The 22138-nt window shown below is 44.6% G+C and overlaps 1 protein-coding gene across 1 annotated transcript in view; it reads left to right on the top strand.

Annotated features, from left to right (window-relative positions):
• The first annotated feature begins 3845 nt into the window (after window positions 1–3845).
• MAN1B1 (mannosidase alpha class 1B member 1) overlaps window positions 3846–22138 on the top strand; it is a 33954-nt gene continuing 15661 nt past the window's right edge. Inside the window, exons 1-8 of the mRNA XM_075905746.1 lie at window positions 3846–4090; window positions 6531–6639; window positions 8311–8438; window positions 10234–10394; window positions 13462–13571; window positions 16203–16388; window positions 19450–19598; window positions 20227–20415. Coding sequence (XP_075761861.1) covers window positions 3971–4090; window positions 6531–6639; window positions 8311–8438; window positions 10234–10394; window positions 13462–13571; window positions 16203–16388; window positions 19450–19598; window positions 20227–20415 — 1152 coding nt within the window. The 5' untranslated portion in view covers window positions 3846–3970. The remainder of the gene's footprint in view (window positions 4091–6530; window positions 6640–8310; window positions 8439–10233; window positions 10395–13461; window positions 13572–16202; window positions 16389–19449; window positions 19599–20226; window positions 20416–22138) is intronic.

Below are 22138 nucleotides of genomic sequence, written 5' to 3'. Positions count from 1 at the left end.
TGCACTTGCCGCAGGCTGCCATCTGGGGGGTGTGTGTCAATCGGGGGGCTGCAGGAGAGCTTCCACCCCGAGGAGCCCGCAGAGCCACCCCAGTCCTCCCCATCGGGGGCTCGTACCCCATTCCTCTCTCACCTCCTTCCACTTACCCTTCCCTAGCCCCCCCTTCCTGATGTACAAAATAAAGGACACGTGTGTTCAAAAATAGAAACTCTCTTTATTGAACAAAACTCGGGGAGACTGGGAAAAGGAGGTGGGAGAGAGGAAGAGAGAGGGTGGGAAAGGGGAGGGCAAATAAAATGATCAGTGGTTTGGAACAGGTCCCTCACCCGCCAGATATGAAGAGAGGCTAAAGAGACTGGGACTTCTCAGCTTAGAAAAGAGGAGACTGAGGGGGGATATGATAGAGGTCTGTAAAAGCATGAGTGGTATGGAAAGGGTACATAAAGAAAAGTTCTTCATTAGTTCCCATAATAGAAGGACTAGAGGACACCGAATGAAATGAATGGGTAGCAGGCTTCATACTAATAACAGAAAGTTCTTCTTCACAAAGCAAATAGTCAACCTGTGGAACTCCTTGCTGCAGGAGGCTGTGAAGGCTAGAACTATAAGGGTACGTCTACACTACAGCGCTAGTTCGAACTAACTTAGTTCGAATTAGTTAATTCGAACTAAGCTAGTTCGAACTAACGCATCTAGAACTAAAAACTAGTTCGAACTAGCGTTTTGCTAGTTCGAACTAGCAAGTCCACATTGAGTGGACTCTGAACAGGGCTTAAGGATGGCCGGAAGCAGTGCCGGCAGGGCATAAAAGGAGGACTTAGAGCATGGAGATGCTGTCTCAGGCTAGCCGAGGGCTGCGCTTAAAGGGTCCCGACCCCCACCCCGGACACACAGTTCTAAGGGGTGCCCCGCTTGCAAAGAAGTTCTGGCTTGGAGTGCCCTGAGTGCCCACACTGGGCACATCACACCACTCGGCCATCAGCCCGGCTGCACTTGCCGCAGGCTGCCATCTGGGGAGAGGGAGTAATTGGGGGGCTGCAGGAGAGCTTTCGCCCCCAGAAGCCCGCAGAGCCAGCCCAGTCCTCCCCATTGGGGGCTCGTACCCCATTCCTCCCTCACCTCCTTCCACTTACCCTTCCCTAGCCCCCCTTCTTATTGATGTACAAAATAAAGATAACGTTTCTTCCAACATTGACTCTGTCTTTATTGAAAAAAACTGGGGGAGACTGGGAAAAGGAGGTGGGAGAGGGGAAGAGAAAGGCTGGGAGAGGGGAGGGCAACTAACATGATCAGGGGTTGGGAACAGGTCCCAGATGAAGAGAGGCTACAGAGACTGGGACTGTTCAGCTTAGAAAAGAGGAGACGGAGGGGGGGACAGGATAGAGGTCTCTAAAAGCAGGGGTTGGGTGGAGAGGGTGCATTCAGAAAAGTTCTTCCTGAGTTCCCATAAAGAAGGACTAGAGGACACCAAAGGAAAGGAATGGGTAGCAGGCTTCAAACTAGTAAGAGAAAGTTGTTCTTCTTGACAAAGCAAATAGTTAACCTGTGGAACTCCTTGCTGCAGGAGGCTGTGAAGGCTACAACTAGAACAGAGTTTAAAGGGAAGTGAGATAAAGTGATGGAGGTTGGGTCCATGGAGTCCTATTAGCCAGAGGGTAGGAGTGGTGTCCCTGCCCAAAGTTTGTGGAAGGCTGGAGAGGGATGGCACGAGACAAATGGCTTGGTCACTGTCTTCGGTCCATCCCCTCCAGGGTCCCTAGGGTTGGCCGCTGTCGGCAGACAGGCTACTGGGCTAGATGGACCTTTGGTCTGACCCAGGACGGCCATTCTAAGCTCAGGGCTCAGTGTCGGGGGTCTCAGTGGACCCCCTTGATTTTCATGCACACCTGGTCCTGGGTGGCCAGGCTGGCAGCTCTCCTGCCCTAGACGGCCACTTTCCTGTGCCTAGTGCGGAGATCGTGGACGAGGTCCACGATGTCCGCACTAGCCCAGGAAGGTGCCCGCCTCTTGCGGTCCAGGGCAAGCTCCCGGGAGCCACCAGCCTGGTCACGGCAAGAGGGGGTGGGCTGGGGGGCATCGGGTGGGTGGCTCTGTGCCGTGCCAGGTGCAGGGTCTGCTAGCTGGGTGCTGGCAGGCTTGCACCTGGCACGGGCACCGTAGCCAGCCCGTGCCCCTTTAAGGGGTCCGGGGCCGGGAGGGGGGCATAGAGTTTCCCTGGTGTTGGCCAGAGTGGCCACCAGGGAAACCTGGGGAGGGCTAGCCTCCCACTAGTTCGAACTAAAGGGCTACACAGCCCTTAGTTCGAACTAGCTAGTTCGAACTAGGCGTTAGTCCTCGTAAAATGAGGTTTACCTAGTTCGAACTAAGTGCTCCGCTAGTTCGATTCAAATTCGAACTAGCGGAGCGCTAGTGTAGCACCTATTAAAGTTAGTTCGAACTAACGTCCGTTAGTTCGAACTAACTTTGTAGTGTAGACATACCCTGACAGAGTTTAAAGAGAAGTTAGATAAAGTCATGGAGGTTGGGTCCATGGAGTGGTATTAGCCAGGGGGTAGAAATGGTGTTCCTGGCCTCTGTTTGTGAAAGGCTGGAGATGGATGGCACGAGACAAATGGCTTGGTCGTTGTTTCGCTCCATCCCCTCCAGGGTCCCTACTGTTGGCCACTGTCGGCAGACAGGCTACTGGACTAGATGGACCTTTGGTCTGACCCAGTACTGCCATTCTAAGCTCAGGGCTCAGGGTCGGGGGTCTCATTGGACCACCCTGATTTTCATGCAAACCTGCTCCTGGGTGGCCAGGCTGGCAGCTATCCTGCCCTAGACGGCCACTTTCCTGTGCCTAGTGCGGACGTCGTGGATGAGGTCCATGATGTCCGCACTAGACCATGTGGGCGCCCGCTTCTTGCAGACCTGTGCAGGCTCCCAGGACCTGGCAGCTTGGTCCCAGGAAGAGGTGGAGCGCTGGATGGCAGCAGGTGGCTGGTTCGTGCCGTGCCAGGTGCAGGGTCTGCTGGCTGGGTGCTGGCAGGCTTGCACCTGGCACGGGCACCATAGCCAACCCGGGGCCGGGAGGGGGGCAGACGAGTTTCCCTGGTGGTGCCCAGAGTGGCCACCAGGGAAAGCTGGGGAGGGCTAGCCTCCCACTAGTTGGAATCAAGTGGCCACACAGCCCTTAATTCGAACTAGGCGCTAGTCCTCGTAGAATGAGGTTTACCTAGTTCGAATTAAGCGCTCCGCTCGTTCGAATTAAGTTCGAACTAGCGGTTTGCCTGTGTAGCGCCTATGAAAGTTAATTCGAACTAACGTCTGTTAGTTTGTAGTGTAGACATACCCTCAGAGACTAACAAATATCTAGATCATGAGTCTTGCGGACACAACCCACTTCTTCAGATCATTTTTTTAGTCACTGGTTTTTAAGTTCCTAGCATGGCTGCTGTCTGCTTGGGGACCCCTTCTGTGCGGCTGTCCTCATGGCACTGGACAGATGTGTCGGTGGCCCCAGCTGGGGGTGGAGACCCTAAGGCGTGCCTGGGTGGGGCTGCCCCTCAGCACTGGGAAGGGAGCCTGTGGGGCTGGAGCAGCAACATCTACCAGCCTGGGCCCCTCCTTTCTCTGGGGGGGTCCCCTCTCCCCAGGTTCCCCCCCCTCTCCCCAGGCTCCCCCCCTCTCCTGGATGCAGAAGTGGCTGATGAAGGGAGAGTGCCTTGGGGGAGGGGCTTAGCCAAGGCGGGGGCGGGGCGCCCCTGGGGGCTGCCCCTCCCGCAGGGAGCGCAGCGCGGCGCGAGGCCCGGCGTTGCTAAGGCACGCGAGGGCCCCGCTGTTGCTAGGGCCGCCATAGAGCGCCGCCCGCGCGCGGGGCTAGAGCGGCACCCGGAAGCGGCTCCGTGGCGGGATAATGGCGGTTGGCGCGGGCGGCCGCTGGCCGGGGGGAGCGGGGCGCGCGCCGGGCTGGGGCTGCTGAACCGCCGTGATGTACGCGGCGTCGCCGCCCCGGCGGGACTTCATCTCGGTGACGCTGAGCCCCGGGGAGGCGGCGGGGGCAGGCGGCTACAACAACAGCAAGGCCTGGCGGCGCCGCTCCTGCTGGCGGGTGAGGGGCGCGGCCCGGCAGCTGCGGAGCGGGGGGGCGGGCCCCCGGCGAGGTAGCCGCCCCGCCCCCAACGCGCTGCAGGCGGTGGGGGGCCTGCCCTCCTTGCCAGCGGTTATGGGGGGGCTGTCGGGGTGAAATTCCAGCTGGGGGGGCGAAGAAGAGGGAAGATCCCCCCCCCACATACACTGTTTAAGGGGGGGTGGCAGAGCCCCTTGGGGGGGAGGGGCGCAGTGGGGGGGGAGGTGTGTGTGTGTGTGTGTGTCTGTCCCTACCTACACCCCCGCTAATCAGCTAACAGGTTACATGTTGGGCTGTGTCGAGACTGGCCAGTTTTTCTGGAAAATCAGCCGCTTTTCTGGAAAAACTTGCCAGCTGTCTACACTGGCCGCTTGAATTTCCGCAAGACACTGACGCTCTTATGTAAGAAATCAGTGCTTCTTGCGGAAATACTATGCTGCTCCCGTTCGGACAAAAATCCCTTTTGCGCAAAACTTTTGCACAAAAGGGCCAGTGCAGACATCTCAGATTTGTTTTCTGCAAAAAAGCCCTGATCGCGAAAATGGAGATCGGGGCTTTTTTGCAGAAAAGCGCGTCTAGATTAGACATACCTAGTCCATACCCCCCCACTGAAAGGGCACCCTGGATCATGAGTTTTCCGTTAAAAGCATTTTCGGAACAGAGCGTCTAGTTTGGCACGGACACTTGTCCGCAAAAGCACTTTTTGCGGAAAAGCGTCCGTGGCCAATCTAGATGCGCTTTTGCGCAAAAAAGCCCCGATCGCCATTTTCGCGATCAGGGCTTTTTTGCGGAAAACAAATCTCAGCTGTCTACACTGGCCCTTTTGCGCAAAAGTTTTGCACAAAAGGGACTTTTGTCTGAATGGGAGCAGCATAGTATTTCCGCAAAAAGCACTGATTTCTTACAGTAGGAAGTCAGTGCTTTTGTGGAAATTCAAGTGGCCAGTGTAGACAGCTGGCAAGTTTTTCCAGAAAAGCGGCTGATTTTCCAGAAAAACTGGCCAGTCTAGACACAGCCTACTAGTTAACCAGTACCCAGGAGCAGCCCGCCAGTCCCATAGGGGTCAGGAGCCAGATATCCTGCGTATTGGGGGGTGAGACACACTGGGAGCAGGAGCCAGCTGCCCCATGTGTTGGATGCTGACTCTGCTGCAACCCTCCTCCCCCTTCTGTGCATGGTGGGGGGAAGATGGGGAGAGTGGCCTGGCATCTGCAGCTGGGAGTCCTGTGCTCAGGGTTTAACCCGTTAACTGATTAACCGGGATTTTACATCCCTACTCTGCTGCAGAGTCAGCAGTTTAGGGAATAACAGGAAACATATGTCTGTGCTGGTTGACAGAGTTAAGTGTGTTGATATGACAGTCTTCAGTGAAATGTTTGTGGCCTGTGATTGCTTGGGGCAATGTGGATTCGGCTGGTGTCTCAACTCTGGGAGGAGTGGAATGCAGGTTTGTGGGAAGTATGGTGGGGCAGAAGAGCATCTAGGAAATAGATGTGCCCAAATGCTGCTTTGCACAGTGAGGGAAGGATTTACCAGTGCAAAAAGTTAGCTGCAAGCTGTTACTTTGGTTTAAAAAAAAGTAGTGAAATGGCATGATTACTAGTTAGTATGGTGCAGGGGCACTAAAATATACAAGATCCAAAATGCTATCATTAATAAAAGTTTGTTTTTTACTGTATTCTGGCTTCTAATTTCATATTCTGATGCAAAACTAACCATCCTTAATTGTGAATAGACTTTTGGGTTTCTCATTTTCTTCTTAACTATGCTGTTGATTTACTGCGCTTTCCCAAAGGGGTGGGTGGGTGTGTGTGTGGGGGGGGGGTTACATAAGTTCATAAAGAGTGATTGTTAAAGGTGCTGTGTCTTGCTTTTCCTATCTAGCATGAAATGCTTATTTTATTTTTAAGCTTGTTCCTTTGATGCATACGCTAACATCATTTTTTCACACACAGACACCTGACACCTCCCCCCCCCCCCCCCCCGCTTTGCATGTTCCTCATGTATACCTTACTGGCCAGAAAGGAGGAGCCTCTTGGCTCTTTTCCAGATCAAAATCTGGGCAGATGCATAGATCAGCCAGTGAAAGGTTGCTGTAAAAATACGTGTACTGTAGCTGATGATCTATCCAGGAGACTTATCACTGTGCAGTTTCTCTAGTCTCTACAGACTGGCAGTGTGAGACCCTGATACTGTTCTCAAACCTAACCTACCGTATGCTAGCATGCTGTGTTGCTGCTTTCCATATTATGACAAAGTAACTGATGGATTTTTCAAAAAAGGAAACAGGGTGAAAACTACACATAAATTGTTTTCATGTTTCTTGCTCTGAAAGAACTTCTATGGGTTTGTGACAGCAATGGGCTGGCTTTCTACTTGTCATGCGAAAGATTCTTTCTTTTATGTATCTTCTTTCTTGAAGAAATGGAAGCAGCTATCTCGACTACAGCGGAGTGTAATTCTCTTCCTGTTTGCCTTCTTGGCAGTCTGTGGAGTCATTTCATATACAAACGTGGGGGAACAGTGGAAAAGTACGTCTTTTATGCAGTTCAAGGTTGCCTTAATAAATGTCATAAATGGTTAAAAGATTGCATGTTATTTTTTATAACACTTTTTCTGGCAGATGTTGAGCACCTTGTAAAATGTATTTTATTCAACAATTTAGTTTAATGTGACATAAGTTTTATTGGAAAAAGTTAAAAAACAACGAATAGTCTAGCAGCTCCTGAAAGACTAACAAAACATGTAGATGATATCATGAGCTTTTGTGGGCATAACCCACTTCTTCAGATGAATGGAATTATTAAAGGTCCAGTTCTAAAAATAAATTGGAGATGGGGGGGGGTGGAGGGAAAAGAGGTGGAAAAAGTCAGTATGTTCATGCTACATGAAGCTGATAGAGAAGGTGCAAGTTGTTCTTTTAAAAAAAAAAAAAAAAAAGCAATGGATACTTAAGTCATTAGGATGTGGAAGGTAGTGTGCTTGCCAGGTAATGTCTTTATTCATACCTTTGTGATGGGTCCCAAACCTGTAAATGAAGTTTAAGTTTTATTGCAACTGTTCAGGTAGAAATTATCCTATCATCCCTTTTTAAAAAAAATTGAATTCAAGTTGGTTCCTTTTGGTTCTTTGTCCTCAATAAGAACAGCCATACTAGGTCAAACCAAAGGTCCATCTAGCCCAATATCCTGCCTGCTGACTGTATCCAATACAGATGCCCCAGAGGAAGGGAATACAATAGGTAATCATCCCGTGATCCCTTTCCTGTCATCCATTTCTAGTATCCGAAGTAACATTTTGTCTTGGCTTTTAAGGAGTTTAGAGGCTGAAAACATCCACAGTACAGAGTTTTAAAAAATAAAAGAAAAACAGCCTTAACCTGAAGACTTTAAGGCTGCGTCTAGACTGGCAAGCTTTTCCGCAAAAGCAATTGCTTTTGCGGAAAAACTTGCCAGCTGTCTACACTGGCCACTTAAATTTGCGCAAGAACACCGACGATCTAATGTATAATCGTCAGTGTTCTTGCGCAAATACAATGACTTTCCCGCTTGGGGAAAAAGCCCTCTTGCTCAAATGCTTTTGCGCAAGAGGGCCAGTGAAGATAACTGAGAACCGCTTTGCGCAAAAAAGCCCCGATGGCAAAAATGGTGATCGGGGCTTTCTTGCGCAAAACCGCGTCTAGATTGGCACGGATGCTTTTCCGCAAAAAGTGCTTTTGTGCAAAAGCGTCCGTGCCAATCTAGACGCTCTTTTCCGCAAATGCTTTTAACAGAAAAACTTTTCCGTTAAAAGCATTTGCGAAAAATCATGCCAGTCTAGACGCAGCCTAAGAGGGTAAGATAAACAATCATCTCTCCATTGGAATTATAAAGGCTTGTACCGGTCTCCAAAAAACGCTTAGAGTTCAAGTTTCTTCTACAATGTCTTTTTACAGCATTAAATAAAAAAAAAACCTCTCATTATTATGAACCTTGTAATTTAACACACTCAGTTAGACCTTTAAGATCTGTGTGCTTCTGTAGCATTTTTTTTGGGGGGGGGAGGCAAAGATATCACTACGCCTATAAGGATAAGTGAACACCTTTGTGTTTGTCTACATTTGATGGCGGTGGGGGGAAGATTTATTTTTCCAGCTAGCATCTACTGTTAATTCTTTATGCCAGGTAGTTTAATTTGTACTGAATGTATTTTTTTATATATAGGTTTAACAAACAAATCATCAGAAGATCAGAAGACAGAACCAGAAATCCCTGGATTGAAACCAGCAAATCCAGCTGTTTTACCAGCACCCCAGAAAGCAGATACCAACTACCCAGAGCTTACACCTCAGGTATTGCGAGGGAAAATGTTCTTCTTAAGCCTACCAAATAGGGTTTGTGAAAGCTGCAAGTAGCATTTAGTTTCAACAGCTGTAATGGAAAAAAATGATGGCCTGTTATAAAAACTAATTTTCTAAGGGTGGAGAACTTCACTCTCTAGAAGGGTTTTGGTTCCAGTTAGTATTTTTGGCTTTTGTCTGTATCCATAGATTTAAAGAGAGAAGAATTGCTTTGATGTCTGAGAACTCTCTTAGCTGATTAGCTCCTTCAGACTGAGCTGTTGAATAGAGCACTAATACAGTATATAGTGAAAGCATTTGGGAGGTAGGGTAGGATATTTTTGGAATTCTCAGGTGACATTACATGGGCTTTGTTTAAATGTGATCTTAAGTGTTCAGTATGTGTTTCCTGTCAAAGTTAGACAGGACTCACAGATTTGTCAGACCGCTCTGTTTATTCAGCAAAGCTGCTCTGCTAAATTAACCCAGAAAATGTGAGTACCATACAAGGTTCAAACCCCTTGATTTATACAGTCAAAAGAAAGCCAGGTTAACAGGATTAAAAGGAGGGGCAAAACTTCACATGATTAGTGTGAGACTTAGTCAAGTATCTTCATTTCAACATCAAGCACACAGCAATCTCCGGTCCATATCTCCCTGGTTATTTTAATTGCTTTCTGCTTAACACTTAATGTTCCTTTTCCTGTTAACTCAGGCCCACCTGGTTAGCACATTGATCTGCATACCTACAAACAACATTAACATACTTTTCTTCTTCCTGTTCAGAGACAAACAGTATTCCTTCAACTTATTCAATTATTACAGCACAATTCATCTTTCTCTTACATTATAATTCTTTCTACTTTCACATTCCTAAACCACTGGTGTGCTGATACGTCTGGCCCAGGCATATCACCATTGCCTACTCCCATTCAGGAATATATGTTCTAATCTGCTATGGAGCACTCCAAATCTTAGTGCTGGAAATGTGAAAGATCTAGGCTCTGTGTATATAGTTGAATATAAGGCAGAGTATAGTCAGCATCTCTGGTAAATTACAACAGCTTCCCAAAATAAGTGTAAATAGTAATAAATCTAGAAGCTCTGTAATAGAGATTTTCTGCAGGTGCGTGAAAGTTACTTATTTTATAGAACTACATTTAGAGGGTCAAAACTGGTTTCCAAAAATTCATTGGGAGAGTAATAGGAAAAAGGAACTCTGTTTAAAGAGTGTGTTTGTGTCTGCACACATTCTCCTGTTCACACAATTGCTTCAGGGAATTTAGGGTTCTTTTTTTTTTTTAAATGAAAAATATCTCAAGTGGTGCTTTATTTTAATTTGTATAAAATAATGCATGATATTGGATCAATTCTGCATTGTATAAATTCTTAACACATCTTTGTTATAACGAGTGTCAGTTATTTCACCCTCTCATAAATGTATGTGTATAATAAGTTCATTTCTTTTTCCACATTTTTGACAGTGCCCTGTGTTATATACATATTTGGTAATGATACTAGTAGTTTGATTATAACTTATCTTCACTGATAACTGTTACCTAAGGAGCTATGTACAATTTTACAAGAGGTAAAAAATTCAAATGTGATTTCCTTCCTCCTCTGCCTTTCTGATTGAGATGAAACGTTGCATGCTGTGACCTGTAGTGCCCTGGACTACATTTCTGTATTAAAAATGAGGGTGTCCTTAGGTTGTGTTGTACAACTTTAGACTGCTTTTGGTTTGGACATTGGCCACCCAACCAGTAGGTCATACGCATGTAGATTTACTTTTGCCATTTTTTCTTAGAAACATCCAAAGCTGCTTCATGTCCGACGTGGCCCTCCTAATCTGCAGATTAGGCCACCACGGAGAGATGTGAGGGTAAAGGCCCAAAATGTTGCTGGTAAGGCTGAAGAAGTACCCAGCCAGGCTGATAAAGAAGAGAAAACAGAAAAGTCCATTATTAGGTAGGTAGAAATGTTTCCAACAAGTTACAATTTGCTGGAGCAATCTTACAGGTGTTTTTTTTTTTTATTCTCAGATTCTATTTGGAATAAGACGAATGTACAAATTTGTGAGATTTTCAGTGTCTGCCTAGAAAGTTGCTTTTCTTATGTGTCTTTGGCTTTGTGTTTGCTAGATTGATTTGCTTGGTGTTTGTTGCCCAAAGGCTCTCTTCAGGATTTGAGGCCCCATTAGACTAAGCACTGTACAAATGCACAGGTAGATACAATCCTTTACCTGAAAAGTCTGTAGGATTCTTTCACTCTTACCAACGAGACGTTAATACAGTAGCACAGTCATCATTATCTTAATCCTGATGCCTCAGTGCGGGGAATGGGGAAGGGCCTCCAGCCTAAGGATGTTAAGCAATGGGGCTCTTGTACGTTTCAAAGGAGGAATGCAGAACTCAGTGTGCAGCCCTGGGCCAATGGGAAGTCCTGCTCCGGGCTGCCTGCAGCATGCCAGCTTTGAAATTTACAAGAGTCCCCAGCAGGGGCTCTTGTGTATTTCAAAGTAGCAGCACAGCATGTAGCCTGGGATCAGCTGGAGACTCCCCTGCTGCTCCTGGGCTCCGCGTGGAATTTCAGCGGAATCTGGGATCAGCTGGGGGCCACACAGCTGATCCCAGGCTCAGCTGTGCGGCGCTGCCGCTTTGAAGTACCCCCTCTTTTCCCCCCTTTGCTGCCTTTATCTGATAGAAGCAGCAAGGGGGGGAATCGACTAGTCGACTGACTATCCGATAAGCATTCCTACTCCAGCCCAGTGGAAGAAAGGGGGGGGGGGGCTACTACCATCCCACTCCTCCTTTAATTAGTTAACCAGTTAAACGATATGTTTAACCAGTTAACCAATTAAATGGGGTTTTACATTCCTAGCTTACTCTAGACATAATTTCCCAAAATTTTTCTCACCCTTGCTGCCACTGGTGTAGCTCAGTTGGTAATAGCAGTAGCACTTGGCTACACTACTGTCCTAGCCATCACATCATTCAAATCAGGTGTCTCAAAATCAGTTTACCTTAGGGTCTCAAATCCTCTTAGTGGCTAGCGGGCATCCCCTTTGGCAGGGCTCTGGGAGGGTGGGGAGTCTCCACGTGTTTTCCCCCCGCACTCATCTCCTGGGCCCTTCTGCAGACCCTGGGCAATTAAAAACCTGCCATGGGGCTCCCACCACCACAGTTGGCATGGCAGCAGGGCTAGAATGGCTTCCTGCTGCTAGCTCCATGCTGCTGCCAGCATGTCCCAGTGGACTGGGGGAGATGGGTGCAGAGCCAGTCATCAGTGATGCCAACTCTCTAGATTTGATCACAAGCCTCCTGATAATTGGAGCATTTTTTTTTCTGAGACGCACCAGCCACGTTATTAGAATTAAGCCAGATCTGGAAACTTGACTACCTGGGGCCTCATGCACCACTGTCAACTGTGATCACTCTGACTTAGCAGATTATGTTTGTTTGTTGATGGAGGATATTCGTACAGAATCCCAGCCTTCTTCCTTTTAATAATAATAATAATAATAAAAAGACTTTAGGTCTCATGGTTTGAAAGCTTGCAGTTGGCAATACAATACATGCAAGTTGATAGTGTGTCCCCCCTGTGTCCGGGAGCCCAGACAGATACGAGGATCTTACAAAAGACATGAAACTGAGTCTTCACACTGATATCCCCATGTCCTTGTGCTGGGATGCCCCTTCCTTCCTGCTAACATCCATTCCCTTAAACTGGAATCTTCTCCACCTCCCACTAACATCCGCATCCTGGTGCTGAGATCATCTTCCCCTATCTGGGGTAAATGAAAGCAAAACCCACTGGTCCTGTCCCGCTGGCTGCAGAAGCACATCAGCTCAGGTAGCTCCCTGTGGTCAGTGTGGGTCACATCATGGCAGAGGCAGCCAGCAAAGCTTCCTGTACTGAGCAGCATGTTCTCTGGCCTGGACTGTGTGGGCTCTGGGGACCCGAGAGTTGCGGGGATTTGTGTGCAAGGGTAAGTCCCTGCATCCGTGTCTCCCGCCCTGCCCCCCGGGGTCTCAGGACCAGTAGCCGCATGGGCCTGATTAAATAACTTTTTGGCAGGCCAGATTGGGAAAGTGCTCAGGGTATAGATGGCGCTCAGGCCAGGAGTTTGAGAACCTGATCTGGACTCTCTCATAGTGGTTGTAGAATCTTATCTACCGAGGAGCTTCCATCACTGCTACCTGGTATAGCAGCACTGTTGGCAGCAATGGCGGGAAATCGGGGAAGACAACTTTATTGTAGTGCTGCAGTATATTAGTAACTATGTCAGTATTAGTGCAGTAACATACAAACTTTGTGGGGCCTATAAACAGTGCTCTTCTGGGGATAATAAGTTTGTAGTGAATTGAGTTATTGTACAAAGATGTTGTCAAAGTTACTAGCCTTAAACAGGAGCCATTCTTGATGTTGGTCCTATTTATAAGGTTTTACCTTCAGGACTCTCACTATATAATTATTTTCCAAACTGATTTATTCTGTCACTGTGGTGAGGAAAGCATGTGAATTTCTCAGTAACCTAAGTACTTTATATTGCTGCTATCCTGTGTTCAGTATTGAATTATGAATGGTCATTTGCATGGTACTGTTTTAATCAGGTGTGACTATTTTGTGCAATAATTTCAAACCTGAAAGACAGCACCTGTAATTCAAATGCAGTAACTTTTCGCTCATTTTGTGTTTTGTACATTTGATTTTCCTTTAAGAAATTCCATTACAGCAGCACTAATTTCATGGAGTCAGAAAAGCCTTGCCAGTTGCCATACATTCTTAATTCAGTTCTATATAAGGTTCATTACCATTTGTCTGGAAGAAATCACATCAAATAAAGATTAATGAGCCAATAAGTTGACCTTTTCCTATTTTGTGCTATGATCAAAATGTAATTTAGTTTCCTGTTCATGCTATTGTGAAAATATAAAATAAACAATGTTTAAGAGTAGAGAAGAGGATAATTCATTTTCACTCTTGTCTCAATTTAAATCTAGTTAAATATCATTGAAATACCTTGTACTTGCAGCTGGAGAGGAGCAGTGATAGAACCTGATCAAAGCACTGAACCTCCTTCCAGTAAAATAAAGGAACCAGAAAAACCTTCATATGTGGAAGTGGAAGACCAGAAAGAACCAGGTAGTAGGCTAGAGACCACTATCTTTCTCATTACTGACCGGGAGATGTAGATGTTTCTATCTCCTGATTCACGTTCACAGTCACATTTATGCCATCTCTTTAATTAAATGTGCTCTTTTTAGCTGAGGTAGAGTTGCTTCCTGTGGGGAAGAACTGAATGAAAAGAGATTATTCATATGCAGTGTCTAAGTACTGCAGCATCCTTAATCTGCTATGACAATCTAGTGGTGCATGTTGTTTCAAGTATCGAAGGGTAGCCATGTTAGCCTGTATCTCCAAAAGCGACAAGGAGTCCTGTGGCACCTTATAGATTAACAGATGTATTGGAGCATAAGCTTTTGTGGGCAAAGACCCACTTCATGAGATGCATGCATGACATGCATCTGACGAAGTGGGTCTTTGCCCACGAAAGCTTATGCTCCAATACATCTGTTAGTCTATAAGGTGCCACAAGACTCCTTGTTGTTTTTTCAAGGTTTCTATTGATTCACAAATAATGCTGAGAGCTGCCTTTATTTCTGCAACAGCATCACTCCCCGTAAAAGTAGACAGCAGTGGAAAGAGGATGGCTCTGCATTAGGGAGTGTTTTTTGAGAGACTCATGGATATTAGCTTCTCCTTTGCCATACCAGGAGAAGACAATAACCATGAGCCTCTCAAAAACATACTCTAGTGTAGGGTCATTGTGTTTCCGCTGTTGTCTACTCTGTGTTGGTGAACACTAGACACCTGCTCTCAACCACCTTCCTTGCTCTGCAAAATGTACATACTCTCCATTGGTGAAACATTTAATCCCTGCATATAAATATATTTTGCTCATTATTTTTTCCAGGTTTGCATGTCTTCATTCACTACCTTTGCCTTGTTTAAATGGACATTCACACCTATCTTTGGCCTCGCTTGCCTGATTTTTTTCCCTTCTTCCCTGATATTGAGAAATGGGGGTGTCACTGAAAATAGGCAATATGGCCCGATTTTTTTCTCTCTGCTCAACTTCCCAAGAGGAACAGCACCCTCCCTTGGAAGAATAACTGTTTAAAGAGATGTCTTGAAAAGGACAACTTTCTTTTTCAACGAATGTTCACTGGAACTTTGGAGACTGGTCCGGGGGAGGGAAGTGACTTCCTCCATTAATTTATCACATGCTGCTTCTGAGAGCTACTAGGAGTAGCATAGGTAGCTGCAGCAGTTGCTCTCAGTGCCGCAAAGAATCTGGGAATATGCTCTCTGATGAGCTTGTCAGAGGGAGTTCTTGTTTATTTCAAAGCCTAGGTTTTAGGTGTAATAGCACGCTGTGCATTGGCCTCCTGATGTCTGAGTGTCATTAATATATTGGGACTGGAACCACCACCTATAATTAAAGTTGCCAGACACGCACATAACAAAATCTTGTGTTCAGCTGTGTCTGTCTCAGGATGAATTTTTTTTTTTTTATTTTTAATTTCAGCAAAATAGTTTGATTTATTTTCAAAATCAAGGCTAGGAAAAATGTCCGTTTTGCTGATATTAAATTCTGGTGGCCTTGTCTTTGAAAAACTTTAGCACTCCCATGATTTAAAGCAGGGACTTGAAATTGGACAAGAGATGAATAATAAGAGATTCTGAAGAAAAAAATTATGATAATGTAATTAAAACTGTACCATAATGCATGCACACAAGCAGGGATGTAATAGTATAGTCAATTAACCATTTAACCGATCAGCAATTATAGGTTAATGCTATAGACTACATGCATTTTCCCCCTCCCCCCTTGCCATTACATTTTTTAGCAGGCTGGCCAGCAGCCTGGCTCAGTCCTGGCTTGCACTGAGTCCAACACCTACCCCCACTGCGGCTCTGCATTCAAAGTGTATTAGGAGCCATGTAGGCAAGCAGCCTGGCTCAGATCCAGCTCGTGCTGGTTCTGGGAGCTCAGGCACCACCACCCCCACCCCCGACAGGGGCTAATGCCACCTTGCGCTGCTGCCTATCAGAGACAGCAGTGCAGGGTGGCAGGCAGCCAGTCAGCGAGGGACTCCCCTCACAGACTAGCTCCCGCCGGGCACCCTGCGCTGCTGCCTCTGATAGAGACACAGCAGCATGGGGTGACAAAGGGCTCCTCTGGAGTGGGACCGAAGCGCACTAGCTGCCAGCCCACCTCCAGGGACTATAGAATAGTCGACTAACCAATAAGAATTCATGAGGTTAATTGACTATTCAGTTAACCGTTATTTAACATCCCTACACACGAGGACTAAATTGAGTTTGTACATACAACCTTAATTCTGAGAGATCTCAAATTAAGCATTTGACTTGGCAATCTTAATAATGTTCTTTTGACAATAACACAGTTTATGTATTTCTCTAAATATTGTTCTTGTGGGGCTGAGTTTAATGTTTAATGTTAATGACAACTTCATTGCTGCTTCATTAAATCATTGGCTAAGAATATTGACACACTGCAGTTTGAAAGACCTGATTAAAAAGGAATAACTTCAGATAACTGGAGTTAGTGTAATGTAATCTTTAGTTGCGGAGATGAGGTCTCCTGATTTTTTTGGGGGGGGTGGAGTGGGGCGGGGAAGCATTCATATATAATTGTCATGGGGGTGCATAACTCTGAGTTTTTAAGGTGGTGTTTTCCATTCACAGTGCCCATAAATGAACGTCAGATGGCAGTAATAGAAGCATTCCGCCATGCATGGAAAGGTTATAAAGAGTTTGCCTGGGGACATGATGAGTTGAAGCCTTTGTCCAAATCCTACAGTGAGTGGTTTGGACTTGGACTTACTCTAATTGATGCTTTGGATACCATGTGGATTTTAGGCTTAAAAGAAGGTAATTTCCTTTCTACTTCCTATTTTTCTCTCACCTCAGTACTTTACTGGGTTCTAACAACTGTCATTAAGGCCAACTGATCATTTTATGCTTGATGTCTGAGAGGCAGAATGTTTTATTCCGGTAGTTTTTGGAGATCCTCTGTGTCTCTTGAAGTAATATGTAAGCAGGAATAATTAATTACACTTTGGCTGAGCAAATTTCATTTTGTCCATGGGGAAAATCCAATAATTCCATATGTAGGGAAGGAACACTTTACAAATAACTGCGTCCTGTATAAAAAAGGATTGATGGAATAATTTTGCAGGCTGCATCTATTGATAGATTGGCTTCCTGCTAAAAACTGGAGACTGGATAATTAGGTCTGCCTGGTGTCCATTGCGGTCACCAGGATGCTGGAGGAGCCATTCTAAGTACAAGCCTTGTAAAGTTAGCCTGGAGTCTCTTAGCTTCTGTGTGATCATTAACAAAAATATTCTACATATTGAATGTAGTCAACAAGCCTGAATGTAAACCAGACAATAATTCAGTATTCTATTGGATCTGCAGTGCATAAAAGATAGTGAATAACTTATGTCATTACTGCAAGTGTGTAAGACAGAGTGCACAGAGATCTGGTGACTAAGGCAGTGCTGTTTTTATTCACTTTTCTGACTTCAGCCACACTTTAACCATAATATGTGAGCCACATTTTAATTTGCTTAATTACATATTGTCTAGCAAGATTCCCTCTTCTATTCAGTGAGATACACTTCCTGTCCCAAACATTTGTGTATTGTTTCTGTTCACTGTGTAACAGTTATCCTAATTCAGTCCAGAACTGACTGTGTTTTGGTACTGGGTTTTAAATGTCTCAATTTGATCTTTTGTTTTTAAGTTACATGACTACAGGGAAAAAAAAGTACTTAATCAGAGCATGTAAGTTAGATAAGGAAACAACAAAGTATTTACAAATACTTGAAAATGTCTCCATTGGTGGAATCTGTAGAGACAGCCTTGTAATAACTTCACAAGAAATACAGTTTCACATGCATCAAGATTGGAAGATCAGAGCTGCTGTTAAGGGCACAAGAAATTACAGAAGTCTTCCACAGTTCTATATTTTTCTTAGTTTTTTTGGTTTACTAGGCACATTCATGTACGATTTAAAATCAGATGAAAAACCCTCTTGTTTGTCTCACTGCATGTCTGAGCTCTCTCTCTCTTGATGGAGCACTCTCTTGATGTTCGCTAGGTTGATGGTGCGACTGCTTTCTTATCAAATATTTAAATATGAATTGCGCAGAGCTTTTAAAATAAACCATTAGCTATTTAGATATGTTTAAAATGGACTGCTGTTTGGAAACTTATATTACATTGCAGTTCTCCTTTAAATCACTGCTTCATAATCTGGAAAGTTGTGTTAAGAATGTGCATATCTTTCTCTCATGAGTCTGTGAACATAAAGACTGCTTCTGTAAAAAAATCCTGGATTTCAGTATTGTACTACCTCTTGCTAGACAGTGATATCAAGTCTGTCAGCACAATTTACTGAAATGGAATGTAGAAAATCTATTTTGTCATCCTTATTTAAGGCATGTGTAGTAGAACATATTTGTAAATAGTGATTTTTTTCCCCAAGAGAGAGACAGACCTTGTGAGCTATCTCAGTGGGTCAGTAATATCCAGAAGCCTCAGTGGAAGGGTATTAGTTTCTAACCTTTGTGTTCTGTCTGCAGAAAGATAATTGCATAGATAATCTGCAACATTTTAAAGAAACACCTTTGTTTTCCCATGTACAAGTTACAGGTAGTCCTAGATGCCTGTTGTTCTGAATACCTAGAGATGTTGTCTTTAAAATATTAGCATAGGAGTCAACAGACAGTTGTTAAATTCCAAGCTCTGCCAAGTATTTCCTGTGTGACCTTGGACATGCCACTTAATCCATCTATAGCTCAGTGCCCAATGTGAAAACTTCTTCATAAGGCTGTTACAAGAATAGTCATTAATGACGGTGAAGTAATGCGGAGATATATAAATATATAGATAGTATGTTGACAGGCAGTAGCTTTAATTTCAGTAGCCTCAACTAAAATCTAAAGTCTTACTGTGAAAGTGTGCCTGATTGCATGGCTAAGAAAATGCATGGTAATAGACCTCAGCCTTATATTGAAAGAGGTGGGTTATTGGGATACCAGGCTAATTCCCTTTTGCATCATTTTAATAAAGAAGAAATGTGGTTTTACAAGACCTGCTAAACATGTAATTTCTCTAAGTACTTGTCTCCTTGCACATCCCCTTGTTGCTGTATTGCTTAGGAATTAAACTGATGCCATGTTTAACTTCTCTTGGTGTCTATGCTTCAGTGTATTTGTAACTTCTTCAGCTTGCCCCTTAAAAATACAGGTTCCTTTCGATAGACGTAATAACAAGCAGGGCAATTTGACATACTAACTCTTTTTTAATCTGGTCATTTGAAATTGCTGTTATAACTACAGCATCACGTCTCAAAGGGATAGCTGTGTTAGTCTGTATCTGTAAAAACAAGGAGTCCTGTGGCACTTCAAAGACTAGGGATGTGAATGGCTAACCAGGTCCCCAGTAAGCATCACCCTTAATGGTTAACTGTTACCCGGAAGAGCCTTCCATCTGCCGAGGGTTGCTCCAGCCTGGCAGGGCTGTTGGCTCCCTGCTGGCTGGGAGCCGGCAGGCTTGTGTTGGGCAGAAGTGGCAGCGGGCTGGGAGCTGGCAATTTTCCTCTCCCCTGCATACAAGGCTGCCACTTCTCAGCACACCCCTCTCTGCCCACCACTGTTCAATCAGTTAAACTCAATGTTTAACTGGTTAACTAATTAAATGGGATTTTACATCCCTATTAAAGACTAACAGATTTATTTGGGAATAACCTTTCATGGGTAAAAACCATTTCATCAGATGTATTGGCTTCAGCATCACATTAAGTGTATTTTACCCATGAAAGCTTATGTCCAGATAAATCTATTAGTTGTTAAAGTTCCACAGGACTCCTTGTTATAATTATAATGTGTTTTCTGCAACAGTCATTCCCTTTTGTGCCTTGCAGAGTTTGAAGAAGCAAGGAAATGGGTGGCCACTGACTTATTGTTTGATAAGAATGTGGATGTGAACCTCTTTGAGAGTACAATTCGTATTCTGGGGGGTTTGCTGAGTACCTACCACTTATCTGGAGATAGCCTCTTCCTGGAAAAAGCTGTAAGTGATTGAGTCTCGTGGTCCCAGACAGCATGTGTGTCTTGTGTTGGGTAAAGTGGCAGAAAGATTTATCAGAAAATAATCTGCTGCATTTTTCTACTGTATTTCCTAGGGGCTTCTTGAATGTTTCTCTCATCTTTGCCTTCCTTGTGTCGACATAGCTTGAATATCTTAGGGTTCCATTTTTTAAGGAGAATTTCACTTAATTCTTAATGTAAAGACTAAGATGATACATATAAGGATTTGTATCATTTTTATCTAGATAATTTTTTATGGGGAGAAAATCATAGTCAATGAATGAAGTGATTCTGTTCTGATTCCCAGTCTTGGGAAATACTGTGGTATTCTCCTGCCCTCTCCCAATGCAGGGATATATAGGCACTGTACTCACATTAAGTATAATCCCATAATCTCATATTGAAAACCTGTTACAGGCGATGTGCAGACTGAACTATAGTGTACCATGGTGGGAACTAGATAGAAGCTGTATGCCAATTACTGTGAAGAAACCTAGTGATTTATCTTAATATTTGCCTTTGCTTCTCAGAAATGGTCTAAAACTAGGCTGCATTTCTGTTTTCTGAGAGAAATAAAGAACTTCTTTGCCATGCTCTTGGTTTCTCTTTAGAAAGACATTGGGAGCAGGCTTATGCCAGCATTCAACACACCGTCCAAGATACCATACTCAGATGTAAACATTGGCCGAGGCACTGCTCACCCACCCCGTTGGACATCTGACAGCACCGTGGCAGAGGTGACCAGTATTCAGCTGGAGTTCAGAGAGCTCTCTCGTCTCACTGGGGATGAGAAATTCCAGGTACAGGAGAACCAGTTGTCGTCTTCTCTTCCTCTCTCCATCACCACCTCTCAGGCTCCACCTCATTATTGCAGAGGCTCCCCTACATTCTGTATCCTTGACTCCTTCCATTCTTCTAAAAGACATCAAAAATAAGCCTCTGTGGCAGCTGGAACAGATTTCACTGGGTTGATAAAAGTAAATGCCACTGCATTGCTGATCCACCTCCTACCAAATACCATCTCTAAAAGATCTGATTTGGAACTATTTTATGCCTAACACATCACTATTTTTGAACAGTCGCACCGCTTTTCAGTTTACTGGTGAATTCCTGGTTCTTCTAGTCTCTCAGCTAAAGAGCGCTAAATGACATCAAATGGGAAGCGGCTTAGGGGGAAAGAGTCCATTACTTTCACAATTATTTTCTTAAAGTAAATACCACACTGCCATAGTAGGAAGAATAATTGCTCTTTTCATCAGAAGGATTTACAAGATAAATCTTTGCTTTTGATGTTCTTCAGACTAGTTTACCTGTGTACAAAATTAAACTGCATAGAACTGCCTTGTATTTAAATTCTGTAGGAAGTGCTTTGATATCCCTACATTAATGCTAGTGTTGAAAGCAACTGAATTTCCTTCATTACCGGTAGGGTTCTTATCATATTCTCATATTACTCATATGGTGTGAAGGCTGTGTCTGGGAGAAAATAAGCCAAAGTACTAGTAATTTCAAAGGCAGTGGGAGGTGTATTCTGTTTGGGGTTGTTGTACACTGTCCCAGGTCAGTTTATACATAAGGTTCTACTTCAGCTGCAATAATGTGGTAGTTGTAGATCCCGCATTCGCAGGTTTTGATTTTTAATAAGCTTACTTTGTATTGTCCACAGTGTTGTGTACTTTTTGAGTATGCAATGTCTATAAAATGTAAAAGCCTAAAATGATTGGACTTGATTTCTACAGCAACAGTGTTTAAGATTTTCAGTCTTCTGAATTTTATATCATATCAGTCATTTTTTAAAAAAAGAATGTAATACAGTTGAAGCAAAAAATTATAAAAAAATTGGTTATAAAAAATAGCCGACATAACATAATACTTGAATGTTTATATTGTGCCTGCAATTTTTTCTTAAACAAATAGATGTGATTTTGACTTTTCCAAATTATCACTATTAATGAAGGTCCACGATTACTTTTCTGGATTTTTTTCCACATCTTGTCCACAACTCCACTACATCATCTCATAATTCAAGTAGGGCCGTATTCATACAGTTATTTACAGGAATTAAAATTGTACATTATGCACATTAGCTAAAACAGGCAAAATACAGCCTGCAGACTGGATGCAGCCGATGGCCCAGCAGTGAACCCCAGGCAGGTTCCCTGTCTGCCCTGCCCTTGCATGCTACTCATAGCAACCAGCTGCAGGGGCCAGGTGTTAACCTGTGGTGCAAGCTGGGGTGAGGGTGGGAGGTTTTGCACACTGCCCCCACCCTCGGCATAGTCTTGTAGTTCCCATTGGCAGAGCAGGGTGTGCAGATTACCCTCACCTCCCCCCCCCATACACACACATTTGCAGTGCTGCAGCTGGGCATTGCTAGGCTCCTCCCAACCCTCTGCCCACCCTGCTGCACTCCTACCCCATGTAACCCAAACCCTCTGCATCCCTGCTCCTGCATCCCAATCACCTGCTCTAGGTCACAACCCACATCCCTGCATCCCCTCCTATACCCCTTCTCCAGGTCAT

The sequence above is a fragment of the Pelodiscus sinensis genome, chromosome 22 (assembly GCF_049634645.1).
Source record: "Pelodiscus sinensis isolate JC-2024 chromosome 22, ASM4963464v1, whole genome shotgun sequence".
NCBI classification, from domain to species: domain Eukaryota; kingdom Metazoa; phylum Chordata; order Testudines; family Trionychidae; genus Pelodiscus; species Pelodiscus sinensis.
The sequence above is the reverse complement of the archived record's forward strand: the minus strand, read 5'-3'. Positions and strand labels throughout refer to the sequence as shown.